This window comes from Diaphorina citri, unplaced genomic scaffold (assembly GCF_000475195.1).
Source record: "Diaphorina citri unplaced genomic scaffold, Diaci psyllid genome assembly version 1.1 scaffold852, whole genome shotgun sequence".
Taxonomy (NCBI): domain Eukaryota; kingdom Metazoa; phylum Arthropoda; class Insecta; order Hemiptera; family Psyllidae; genus Diaphorina; species Diaphorina citri.
In genome coordinates, this window is record NW_007378284.1 from 1 (window position 1) to 13,963 (window position 13,963).

Below are 13,963 nucleotides of genomic sequence, written 5' to 3' on the forward strand. Positions count from 1 at the left end.
ATGTCAGTATGTAGACTATGGCCATCCTAGTTGTTCAGCCTATTTCAAGTGCTTAGATCTGTTATGCATTTACTGTTTCTCGTTTTATACGTAGGTAAGTGAGAGCTTTTGGCGTCAGTTTCCGGTGTTCACTGGGACCAGACGATCCGGTTATCGTCAGGACCGGACGAAAGGCCTTTTCGAAATGCTCGTTTTTGTTTTCAAGGTGTTTCGACGTAGCATTGTGTGATCGCGTGTTCCGTTAAGAAAGTTCTGGTCCGTTTTCAGGCATTTGATTGGTCAATTTTGACTTGAGACTGATCTAAGAACGATCATTCTTGTTCATAAATACGAGTGTAAGTGTGGCCTCTTGGGATGTCACCCTTCCTACGGCGTCATTTTTACATTTATCTCACTTAAATTTCGACGGTGTCCGAATCACACTCTGTCGGTCCAAATGTGTCATAACATGACGACATAAATCATTCTATGTCTTCTCCTGTAATTTTTAACCCTTTCGCATTTTCTTTTCTCTCTCTCTCTCTTAAATAATCCTTTGAATTTGACTTGAAACGGTACCGAGTTTCGGTCGTTCCAAGTGAAATGAACACCTAGTAAAAAAGTAAAAATCAAACCATGCTCCTCCTAAAATGCTACAGGACAACAGGACTGATACAAAATAACTCATAATTATGTAGGTAACACGACTAAAGGTGTGGGTTTCACCAACCTTCTTTTTAGTTCCTAACAGCCTGTTAAGCCTATACAAATCAAATTGAACTTAACAGGTTGATAGGTCAACAGGACTTCTAGGAGCTGAAAAATAACGATGAAATCCACCGTGAATAAACTACAAAAAAAGGTGGGTTGTGGGTTCACAGCAGGCAAATTCTTACCTGCCAGGATATAACGCTTGGGCGGAGGTGGGTTAGGATGAGGGCCGGGATAATGGCCTCCACAGGCCGTCCACTGTTGGTGACAATGTGGCCAATTGGCTGAGGAGCCTCCGTACGGCCGAAAATGGTTGATTTCAGCAAACATGATCTTACGAAAGTCTTCAGTACAAGCAATCTCGCAAAAATACCACGAGGGAAGTTCCGATGGTGCCTTCTAGGGTGAGCGGTTGAGATAGGTAATAGGTACATATTATATGTAGGTAATGTCTAGGTAGCTATTATTATCTATGTAAATAAAGTGTCCGAGTAAAGTATAAAGTTATTTAAATAATGTTATAAAACTAGTAAATAGGTAAATTGAAATTAATAACCGTAAACTGATTTATTGTTTTGCCTGCGGTCTAAAAATCAACCTCGGATAAATAATTTAATAATGAACAAGCTAAGCCCGTCCCTCCGGGAATTTTTTAGCCCGTAGTTTATTCGATCGTGATTAGAGAAAATCAGTACCTATGTACCTACCTAATTTGTTTAATATTCAGTTTATTATCATTCTTGATTTGATTTTACTTTCATGTAATGATTTAAAATCAAGACTAGAGCCCGTTCTCCCTTTATTCCCAATATAAGGTTCAAGTCACCCATCCATTTATTGGCCTTGCTCGGCGTAGCTTAACATAGGTAACGCTAAAACCGGTCTTAAATGATCGACTGAAGTGTTAAAATCTAAAACTTTCTCGCTTTGAGTTCATAGGTCGTCGCGACAAATTTCAAGATCAGAGCTCATTTGTGTGAGAAAATGTAAACAAAATTTGCACCACCATTTTCGTGATCCTGGTAAAAAGACCTTTAATTTGATATACAGGTCAACCAGGTTTGGATAAGTCCTTCTATGTTTTCAGTATTTGAAATTCAGTGCATTTGGCACATCCACTAAAATGGTACATTTTTTACCCTCTCCATTTAAATTCCAATATCTCACTCCACTCACCTTCAATTCCACTAAAACCTCACTTCACTCACTTACAACCCCCTACTACACTCACTTCCACATCCACTAAAACCCCACTCCACTCATCCCACTCACAATACCTATACCTCTCATTCATATCCCATGAAATACATATAACACGTGACTCCTTCAAATCCCGTGCAGTATGCAATATGCTTCACTCGTTACAGTCACGTGACCTGTATGTTCAAACTTTCTAGGTATTTATAAAATTTATATTATTTATATTCCCTTTTCCTTTTCTTCCTTTAAACTTGAATTTGAATATGATCGATCGAACACAGAGAGAAAAAAAGGCCAAAACATGCATTTGTATATGAAAATATGCAATTTCATAAAATCCGGGCTATAGTTATTATTATATTCATGCAGGTGTTGTGGTCAATACTCCTAAACAGGACGGCTTGGGTTGAGTCCAAGCCAAGGAATTTAATCATCAACATTGGCTGAGAATTCTCTATAGTAATTTCCATATTCTCTTCTCTTATTTTCAGTGTACAAAAAGCGTCATGATGGCGAATGTCAGTCCCTGTATTCAGGATGGATCTGGAGCTGAGCGTTGACCCTGTATATTTGTCCATGTGTATGAGTATGAACTTAATTTTAAGCTATAGATATTTTCGCCTGTCACTTTTGTGACCGAGCGACCCGAAGGGTTAATGGTGTAAAACGTGGATACCTACAGAATAGTGACCAAAGATAATAAAATTTTAGTATTTTTTTTAGAAACGGAACCAATTCTGAGGGCGCGCCATCTTGGATTTCGATTTCCTTTGGTTTAGGTCAGGCATTATCACGTCAAGAGAGGGAAAACGAGCTTCAGAAAAATGGAAAAAAAGACGTCTTTCCTATTTTATTTCATTTGATATTGACATTAAAATAAAAGAAAGCACCTGTTCTACAGAACACGTGTTTTCTTGAAAGTCTGAAGATGGACAGGAAAAAAGAATCTAAAAACTCATTTTTCCAAACTTTTAAATGTCAACATGATGTTGACAAGACAGAATCCACGTGAGTCCGTCCTGTGATTTCAACATCTCCTGGGTCTCCTTCTAAAGGAATCCAGTTGACATTTAAGTGGGTTCCCAGAAACCCACTGAAATTTCGTACCCCAACCCCTAAAAAAATTAAAGAGGTACAAAAAGCCTTTGATATAGGTACCCACATAGGCACCTATCATTTGTATACCTTTTGTTTCCATTTCTATCTCAACTTTAGCCTTCAAAAGTTGGAAAATAAAAATAAACTTTGATATACCCACATAGGCACCTATCATTTGTATACCTTTTGTTTCCATTTCTATCTCAACTTTAGCCTTCAAAAGTTGGAAAATAAAAATAAAAAGCGTGTAAAAATAAAACAGTAATTATATTTTTCTTGTGAAATTAATTAGATTTGTAGGTGGTGACAGGGTGACATTTTTCCACTCAAGTTTTAGGGCTTCCCTAAAAAAGAGGTATTTTTAAAAGGATTTCTCCCCAGTGTTATTTTCTTTCCAGAAAAATATCTTTTAAGGGAATTTTTCGACACAATGAACGTGTAAAAATAAAACAGTAATTATATTTTTCTTGTGAAATTAATTAGATTTGTAGGTGGCGACAGGGTGACATTTTTCCACCTCAAGTTTTAGGGCTTCCCTAAAAAAAGAGGTATTTTTAAAAGGATTTCTCCCCAGTGTTATTTTCTTTCCAGAAAAATATCTTTTAAGGGAATTTTTCGACACAATGATTCGAGAGGAAGGTAATTATAATTTTTAATTGTTTTATGTGCTTCAGATTTTTTAACCCTTTACTGGCTTCTTTCCTAAATGTGGGGTGTGGGTGGTAGGGGTTAACACGAATAGGCACGTTACAAAGTCAGTTTTAATATCACTTTTAACATTATCAGGGATCACGTGTGAACCATTTTTCCAATGTAATTTCAATCAAAATAATTTCTGGTGTAGGGAGTGGGGATATCCAATTTTTGTACCATTCCTTTTCTTCTATTCTATTAAATTATTTTATGGCTTCTTTCCTAAATGTGGGGTGTGGGTGGTATTAGGGGTTAACTCGAATAGGCACGTTACAAAGTCATCAGTTTTATTATCACTTTTAACATTATCAGGCATCACGTGTGAACCATTTTTCCAATCCAATTTCAATCAAAATAATTTCTGGTGTAGGGAGTGGGGATATCCAATTTTTGTACCATTCCTTTTCTTCTATTCTATTAAATTATTTTTTAAGTTAACTTTAAGGTTATTGATCATAAAAATTACAAATACATATTATTTATTATTTTACACTAAGTTGAATGAGTTGTACCAATTTTATTTTGTCTAAAATAAGAAAAAAAAAAATCATAATATTAAATAATTACAAATTAAAAATAATAATATCTAATGAAATAAATAAAAAATAAATAAAATAAATGATAAAGATAAAAAATAATAAGTAGGTAATAAAAAATTATTTACATTGAAATTCCCTTCATTAGTGTACAAGTTAAAAATGCTACAGGACAACAGGACTGATACAAAATAACTCATAATTATGTAGGTAACACGACTAAAGGTGTGGGTTTCACCAACCTTCTTTTTAGTTCCTAACAGCCTGTTAAGCCTATACAAATCAAATTGAACTTAACAGGTTGATAGGTCAACAGGACTTCTAGGAGCTGAAAAATAACGATGAAATCCACCGTGAATAAACTACAAAAAAAGGTGGGTTGTGGGTTCACAGCAGGCAAATTCTTACCTGCCAGGATATAACGCTTGGGCGGAGGTGGGTTAGGATGAGGGCCGGGATAATGGCCTCCACAGGCCGTCCACTGTTGGTGACAATGTGGCCAATTGGCTGAGGAGCCTCCGTACGGCCGAAAATGGTTGATTTCAGCAAACATGATCTTACGAAAGTCTTCAGTTAATTATTATTTGGGGACTGTTTTCGTTTTTCCCTCGAATATAATTTGAGTTATCGTTCTTTGTCCTTTTTCTTCCTTTTGACACTAAAGTTTTATTCCCGTTAGGTTTCGATGTCCACCAGATACTTATGTAGGTTTTAAAACACTTTGGCAATATGGCATACGGTTCAACACGATATTATTCATTGTGGTGCGGTTTATGGTTCAAAGTTTCTTCAGTAGAGTAAATAAAAGTTCGGATTACGAATCAGTACGGTCAAAATCACACTAAAGACGGTTTCATTCCATAAAGTTGCATTGTTTGTTTAAAAAATTAGTCTTGGCTCACTTTTCGACGAACAGTTCCAAAGTTTCCCTAGGTATTGTGGGGCTTACAAAAAACTATCGTCCAATTTTTGTACGTTCGCTCTTTGTTTTTGTAGTGTTCGTTGTTAAATCTTGTAATCAAAATGCCTGCTCATTTGAGATGGGAGAACAAAATGCACACAGGGAGAATTTTGTTAGGATTTGCTGACCGGGGGGTAGAATAGCTAACAGATTGGGTAAAACTCCTAACACATTGGGTAAAACTAGACAAGGGGGTTAAATTCTAGCCTAATTCCTGATATTATTATATTAGGCATGCAGCATGTAGTAAAATTTACAGGGAGTTATCTATACGATTAGTCACTGGTCTAACTGCATAGTAGTTCCGAAAATAGTAGAAAAAGACCCTCCAAAGTTGTAAAGCTCCATTCTGCTATATGGGGTGGCAGCTCCTAAAGTTGATCTCCCCATCAAAGTGATACCACTTTGGGGAGATATCTAAGTGGTTAGATGCGCAAAAGAGGGACAAATGGGGTCTAAATTACTGAATTTGCTTTCGATATGATAATATGAAAATATGCTGATGATTTGTGTACCAAATTCTCGGTTGAACCGCTGGAAAATTCGCGTATCAAACAGACAGATACCTACCTAATCATTGCAGACAAACCAAATTCAGAATCTTTGAGTTAAAATTTACACCTCACTTCTTTCGTTCAACTAGATGATCCACCTACCAAAATAGCCTACCTATAAGGGTCTCCAGGAATCCAATCTAAAATTGATCGAACGATCCGAGGTCCATCTTCCGTGCGTTAATTATACCTGTTAAAACGCAAAACAAATTGCAGATAGTTACCTGCATGTTACATGAGAATATGAGTCACATAGAAAATATCTGGATTACCTGGAAGCTGGAACTCAGGTGCCTGTGTCAAGGCGTTAAACAGATAAAAATTAAACCAATAAGTAAGAGACTCGTTCGGTTTAACTACGGTTTAACCATGGTTTAATCAATAAACAAGAGCGCGCGTCAGAATTTCTTGGGAAGTTACCAACAAATTCACTGTAGGCCGTAAGACTTGTTGAAGTTATCAAGAGATTATTATTTTGAGTAGGTAATTTTACTGTAGGCTGAAGGTGTACATATTTGTTATGAAGTTAACGAATGACTATACTACGTAGAGCCACAGATGTCAGCTTTTGAAACAAGACAGCCCAGAATGCCCAGATCAACAATGACCTAATATATTTTTTATTATTGTTTAATATTTGTGCTCCGCCTCTTTTTCGGCCGGCAAAAAACGCCAGAATTACTATTTGAGCTCAGATCTTCTTTATTGACTGTGTTCTCAGCTTTGATGGCTAGATCAACGGCGCCGTGATGAGTATTTCGTTTCATTGTTGTTTTCCTATGCTGTTAGCAACGAAACAACTGCTCCAGTGGTCTGTGTCAAAGCATAACCATAGTACGTCCCTTATCAGATGAGCGGAAAGAGACATTTCCCATTTAGGTGCTGGGTCAACGCGAGAACTCCAGAAAGAAAGCTAAAGCTGTTGGAATATTTGCTATCGAAATACGAGATTTTTTTTTACTTTCTATTACCCTTATTTCAATGGTGGACCTGGGGGTGGATATCGAACCTGGGACCTTCTGCATAACAAGTAAGCGCGTTACTAGACTAACCACGCCCCCTATAACTATAAAATAAATTATTTTGCTGTCGCGCTACACCAATATGTCTATAATTTTAATTACACCTGTCTATTAAATTGATTAATTAATTTATTAAATGCATGACAGTTTAATAGAAAAACCCACTCCCTGTGATAACTGGTAGGTAGACGAGGTGTCAGATCTATTGATGCAACTAGTTCTGCTATTAACATACAGTAACTAGAGTACATACATAATAAAATTATGTACCTACATAATATTATGTCCATAACATACATAATTATGTAGGTATACATACTTACATAGTTGAAAAATTCGCGCTATTTTCGCCAACAATATTAGCATGAATGCATTTCGATTGAATTATGTAAATAAATGATAGTATAATTATGTAGAACTAGAACGTATATGTATAGATATGTAGTGGCTTCAGAGGGAAAATTGGAAAATCCCTCCAATAACAGAAGAAGATCACCACCAAAAGATTTTTGATTTTCGGGAAGTTCTTTTTCCTATACGTTTCTTCAAGAGGTTTGATAGAGGGAACTGTAACTGCTATGGTCTTATCGTCCCAAAATCGAAAAGAGAAACAAGACAGGATAGGAGAAAGCCAGCCGTTCCTAGGACAAACCTCATCTGTTTAGCATAAAGTTCGCCCCGGGCGGGAATCGAACCCATGACCTAGTGCTTACAGGGCAGGCGTGCTACTGTTCAAGCTAACTAGGCGGGAATCGTACCCTTGGCTTAACGTTTTCAAGGTAGGCGTTCTACCCTCCAAGCTATATAGACTGGCTCATATCACCCAGTGACAAGATAGATAAAACATTGTCAGTAACCAGATCAAGTGGCTAACTTCTCATTGGACAGAACTTGGCCGTCAGCGCCAGAGAAGGCGTTTTATCTAGGCGGTATCTACCCATAGGTGTTCTGCCTTATCAGATAGAAGATAACTATAAAGATAGTTACATATGTATATAGATAGACAGTAAGTAGATAAATGCATTTAGTGGGTGGCCTAACGTCACAATTTTGGCCAAAAGCTGCATTTATTCAGGAAAGCACCAAATTTGGTATGGACCTTCATTGGGTCACCATTTTCGTGATCCTGGTAAAAAGACCTTTAATTTGATATATACCTAGGTCGACCAGGTTTGGATAAGTCCTTCTATGTTTTCAGTATTTGAAATTCAGTGCATTTGGCACATCCACTAAAATGGTACATTTCTTACCCTCTCTATTTAAATTCCAATATCTCACTCCACTCACCTTCAATTCCACTAAACCCTCACTTCACTCACTTCCACATCCACTAAAACCCCACTCCACTCATCCCACTCACAATACCTACCTCTCCATGAAACACATATAACACGTGAGTCCTTCAAATCCCGTGCAGTATGCAATATGCTCCACTCGTTACAGTCACGTGTATGTTCTAACTTCTATTTATAAAATTTATATTATTTATATTCCCTTTTCCTTTTCTTCCTTTAAACTTGAATTTGAATATGATCGATCGAACAAAGAGAGAAGGATGACAGGTCAGGAGAGTCAGCCGTTCCGGGAACGAACCTTATCTGTTTAGGATAAAATACGCCCCGGGTGGCAATCGAACCCGCGACCTAGAAAAACGATTAGGTATACACAATAGAAATTCTGCTGGGTCCATAATCCATAACCAAATGATTGAATTGAAACAAAGCCCAGATTATGCCCAATTAATTCAGAGAGCAACAACCCAACAACAAATAGGTACAATATAACATTCATAACACCAAAAACAACAACTCAACAAAAATAAAACAAAGGACAAAGACACAAGCAATACACGTGGATACTAGGTAGATTCCTAGTTATCTACAATTATTTAAATTACCTACCTATAATCTGGATATTACGTATTATCAATAAAAATCTGGATTGAACATCCACAAGGAACTTTCCTTTTATCTCATCTGATTACTGGTGCTTCTCTCTTTGGGTGTCTGTTTGCTAACATTACAACCTCTCTAACCGTTTAGTCGATAAGCTGAAAACCCGCCAAAGCGGTCGACACCGCGCAAAAAGCGGTCAAAATACCGCCAACCGCACGCACTCATCTCACCCAAACGTTCTGTGTTGCAATCCTTGTCACATTTGTGAACGTACATACCAAATTTCAAGTCTCTAGCCTTCAATAGTTCCCCGAGATATTGTTAAATACACCGGACCAAGCCAGCCAAAAAGTGGTAAAATGCCGCCAACCGTTGCACCGGTCTTAATCAAAAGTTTCGTGTCGCATCCTTGTCACATTTGACAGCTACATATCAAATTTCAAGTCTCTAGCTCTTACCGTTCTTGAGATATTTTGTTTACAGACAGACAGACACAGAGACACACACACGGACCAATGGCTGAAACTTTGGATTTAGGCTCTAGGGACCTCAAAACGTGTTTTGGCACTAAAATCTGACCATCGAAAATTTGACCCGATTACATTACTTTCCTTCCTATAGGATAAGGAAAGTAAAAAGTAAAAATAGATCTGTAGTAGGTAACTCAAATGTAATCAAATTATAATTTTTTATGTATGTACATGAAAAAGGGATATTTTTAAAATCTGAGAATTTCACGTTGTAAGTCAATAACTTACGTACATAATTATGTAGGTAATACTCGTACATGTACCTAATAAGTATGTAATATTCAATACGTAACTGTATCCTTTTGAAATGTCTGCAATAAATTTACATATGTAGGTACCTACCACTAACTAGTGAATGGACTCTTGGGAGCATTTTTCAACATGTGATTTGAAAGTCCGAAGTTATTTTCAAAGCATGGACAATTGGACATAAATCAGAGGGATTGAATCCATTGAGTTCCGGAGCCCAATAATGGAGTTCTTCTACCCCCAGTCCCTAAGCCTCCTAAAACTTCTGGCACTCTATCAGTCATGTTTTCTTACACCCATATTTATGAACAAAATGCTGGCTCTTAAGTTCGTGCTAAGCATAGTCTCAAGGCATTTGATTGGTCAATTTTGACTTGAGACTGATCTAAGAACGATCATTCTTGTTCATAAATACGAGTGTAAGAATCATGTACTAAGCTAGGTATATTGTGTTGAAAACTTTGAAATTAGGATACCTGGTACCTACTTAATACCACAAGCACCATCCCCAAAAGTAATTTAATTCAAAATGCATGAAAAAGTCATTAAATTCTCGGGGTTGCTGTCGCTTATTTCGATAGATTGAGTGATTTCGCGGGATTGAACCTAAGAAATAATAGAGCTTACTGCTTTTATGTATTTTAGGTAATTATTAGCTATTCCTTGTGTAAAAATCTGGTGTGAACATCACACAACTTTCTTTATCCTATTGAATGATGCTTATTTGGGTGTTGTTCTATAGTAACCTTTACAATATTTCTAACGTTTAGTTGTAGGTATGGTGGCTGATTTAAAGGTAGGTACAGTAGACCAAACTATTGATTGACTAGAACACAAAACCCATATAAAGTAGGTATTATCAAAGGATTTTAGTGGAAGGGAACAAAAGAGTTGATACTTTACCGTGTGGAGGTGTTTTAGGTGACTTGACCACTGACGCTCGCAACGCTGATATAGAATTCGAGGTTAATCTACATAGAATCTGCCTAAAATGGTAGAAATTATCGAAAATTGGCAAGTAAAACAAAGGTTATTGAAGAATTCCATCTATTTCCACGAAGTTACTTATATATTTTTAGGTAGGTAAGTGTTTCCTGCTCCTCCTCCTCCTTCTCCACTTAACCCTTCAGTTAGCTGACGTTCCATTTATTCCAATGAGCAACCAGAGTTCAAAAGCTCCTAGTTTATTTTTACCTTTCTATTTTGTTCTAGATCCATCATTGATATAGTTACGATAGGTCACATTCTATCAAATCCCCTCTCTCTGCGCCTAGTTCGTCATAAGCAATTTAGCGCAGCGCGCAGCCTGCTGAAATGTCGACTGATATCAATTGATTAATTTCGAGCCAGTGCCGGTCGGTGTGGAGAAAAAGTTGGGGGTGCTTCAATTTTAAGAAAAAATCTTGGAGAAAATCAGAATTCGCTGACAGTAAAAGGTTTGTTCTCACAACGGCTGGCTTTTTCCTATCCCGATTCCTGTCCTTCTTCCCTTTTCGATTTTAGGCCGATAAAACCTCCGTTGGGGGCAGATTTTATCCCAAAAAGTTATATCATTCTCGGAACGGCTGGCTTTCTCCCATCCTGTCTTCCTTTTCACTTCGTTTTCGGGGTAATAAGACCTCAGCAGTTACAGTCCCCTTTATCAAACCTCTGGAGGGCCGTTCCCACTTGTGAGTTTCATTCGATTTTTTTTCCGAATGTCCCGTAGGCAATGCAATTTAAATGAGACTGTTCCCACTACACACGACACGATCCGAACGACACAAAATGTCCTTGTAGGCAATGCAATTTAAATGAGAGTGTTCCTACAACACACGACACGATTTTTCTTCCGAATGACAAGTGGGGACGGACCTTTAGAAAAAAAATGTCTTAGTTTCGGAGGTACCCCATCTACGAGCCGCCACTGGAGCTCTCCTATGCTCCTGCTATGTTTCCCAATTATGATTGAGGACAGACTGAGGGAGGGAGACCTGTAATGTCAGTATGTAGACTATGGCCATCCTAGTTGTTCAGCCTATTTCAAGTGCTTAGATCTGTTATGCATTTACTGTTTTTCGTTTTATACGTAGGTAAGTAAGCGATTTTTCCGCCACAGTTCCCGGTTTTCAATGGGACAGGCGAAAGACCTTTTCGAAATGCTCGTTTTTGTTCTCAAGGTGTTTTGACATAACTTTGTGTGATCGCGTGTTCGGTTAAGAAAGTTCTGGTCCGTTTTCTTATTTAAAATTAAAATCTTATTTTTAAAAATATCATTTTTATATTTTTTATAAATCGAATTATTAAAAAATTAACATTAAAAGACCAAAGATTCAACTAGGTTTGAAATTTTACTTTTTTTTGTGATTTCAAGAATGCTCAAATTATTATCAGTTTATCATCATCAGAAATCGCTAGAGAGATGTTGACTCTATACAAGCGCTGCGCTGGAGTTGACCTGACTTCAACTCCAGCGCTAATTGAGTCACCATTTCTATTGCGTTTTTACTTCTTTGATTTGATGATGATCTGAGTATTCTCGAAAGCACACGAATCTTTTTGATACCGCTCACACAGCACACACCTACAATAATTGGACAGTATTAGGCAGAAAAGAACCATCCATAAGGATCCTTGCCTTATGGATGGTTCTTTTCGGCTCAATGCTGCCCAATAGGTTTGATTTCTGAACAAATATTGATAAAATCCACCATAGACATAATTTTAGCTAAATTGTGGTACTCGTATTGCATTTTCCTTTCTCGAGGGGAAAAACTGTTACTTCGGGCCCCCTTGAGGAGGCCAGGCCTGATACCCACCTGAGAATGATCTGAGTATTCTCGAAAGCTCACGAATCTTTTTGATAGATAATTGAACGTCAAATCCCATACCGCTCACACAGCACACACCGACAATAATTGGACAGTATTAGGCAGAAAAGAACCATCCATAAGGATCCTTGCCTTATGGATGGTTCTTTTCGGCTCAATGCTGCCCAACTTGTGGCAATGTTGCACCCTAATATCACTTTTTTTTCGTCGGTGTACCTATTATCTATTCTATTCTATGCTGTTCAATTAATTTCCATTCCATTCTTTTCTATACCGACAGGTTTGTTATTGGACACTATCGGGGCGGGCGTGAAGGCGATGAACTACAAGCGATGTGGAACGCTGCCCTGTTCTGATGAATATGAGCCGGTGTGTGGGGCCAAACTGATGGGCAATGGGTTTAAAACGTTCAGCAATCCGTGCGAGATGGAATACTACAACTGTTTACGAGGTCCCGGTAAGTTAAGGGCCTTTTAAGGCCCTCAGAATTATAGAATTTCACCCCAATAATATACAGAAGTAGCCTGGGTGCTGGGGTAAAGGGACTTTTCGGTACTATTCGGGCAGTTTTAATATAGATACTTTATTATAGTTATTATTAGAGCCCGGATTATATGCACGGGAAAAAGGCCAAAACATGCATTTGTATATGAAAATATGCAATTTCATAAAATCCGGGCTATAGGTAGTTATTATTATATTCATGCAGGTGTTGTGGTCAATACTCCTAAACAGGAGGGCTTGGGTTGAGTCCAATCTAAGGTATGGAATTTAATCATCAACATTCAATTTCCATATTCTCTTTTCTTATTTTCAGTGTACAAAAAGCGTCATGATGGCGAATGTCAGTCCCTGTATTCAGGATGGATCTGGAGCTGAGCGTTGACCCTGTATAATTATTATCACTTGACAGTCTTATCAGCGAAAAAATAAATAAATAATAATTAAACAGCTAAACAGTTTAGAAACGTCTTGGAGAAAATCGACTGAAAAAATGAATGTGTCTACTGGAGAGAGAAGAGAGAGGATCTGTGATTTTTTTCTCTCTCTTAAAAAAAAGAAAAAAAAAAACCTCCAACTTTACCATGTGGCACGTGTTTTCCCCGATTCACGTTATCTCGCCACGTGAGTTTTGTCTACAGGAAGGCGGGGTAAATTGGACACGGAGGGGGTCAGGTGGAAATGTACCTGTGCGTACCTCCCTCTTCTTTTGTCTTAACTGTCCCCTCTTGTCCTCTTTTCCCCCCGTGTTCCCCTATCTTGAATTTCGAGACAGAATAGCCTGCTTGGATTTAGAACACACGTTATTAGCTATTTGGATGTTGGATTTTGAGAAAACAGAAATGGAAAGGCTGTGAAAGGATTGATTTAAAGGTCAATAGAAGTCAGCCTAGTTAGCTTAGTTGGTAGTGCGTCTGCCTTGTAAGCGCTAGGCCGCGGGTTCGATTCCCGCCCGGGGCGGGTTTTATCCTGATGGGATAATGTTCGTTCTCGGAACGGCTGGCTTTCTCCTATCCTGTCTTCCTTCTCTCTTCGATTTCTAAGATCTTAGCAGTTACAGTTCCCTCTGTCAAACCTCTTAAAAAAAAAGGTCAATAGAATTAATAATGTGTGACAATATTTTACTCTTGAGCAATGGGCATACTAAGCCTTCTGAATCGTTATCGATTTTTTTTTTTAAATTTTATTTAGAGGTTTATTTAATAGAGGGAACTGTAACTGCTA

General features: G+C 37.7%; 1 protein-coding gene and 1 long non-coding RNA gene across 3 annotated transcripts; one reads left to right on the forward strand and one right to left on the reverse strand.

Moving 5' to 3' along the window:
• The first annotated feature begins 13 nt into the window (after positions 1-13).
• Positions 14-13,136, forward strand: LOC103512560 (turripeptide Lol9.1-like). 2 transcript variants are annotated; one of them, XM_008477331.1, is made up of 3 exons: positions 14-94; positions 12,519-12,695; positions 13,056-13,136. In XM_008477331.1, exons 1-3 carry the CDS (start codon positions 64-66, stop codon positions 13,115-13,117), a joined length of 270 nt encoding a protein of 89 aa, XP_008475553.1. In that variant the 5' UTR covers positions 14-63; the 3' UTR covers positions 13,118-13,136. The 2 variants fall into 2 exon arrangements, with proteins under 2 accessions (XP_008475553.1, XP_008475554.1); XM_008477332.3 differs by lacking the exon at positions 14-94 and adding an exon at positions 11,367-11,500.
• LOC113468792 lies at positions 4,652-5,945 on the reverse strand. The gene is made up of 2 exons (XR_003392415.1): positions 5,848-5,945; positions 4,652-5,244 (listed from the first exon to the last, which is right to left on the reverse strand). It is a non-coding gene; the product is annotated as an uncharacterized LOC113468792 (long non-coding RNA).
• Positions 13,137-13,963: the final 827 nt, after the last annotated feature.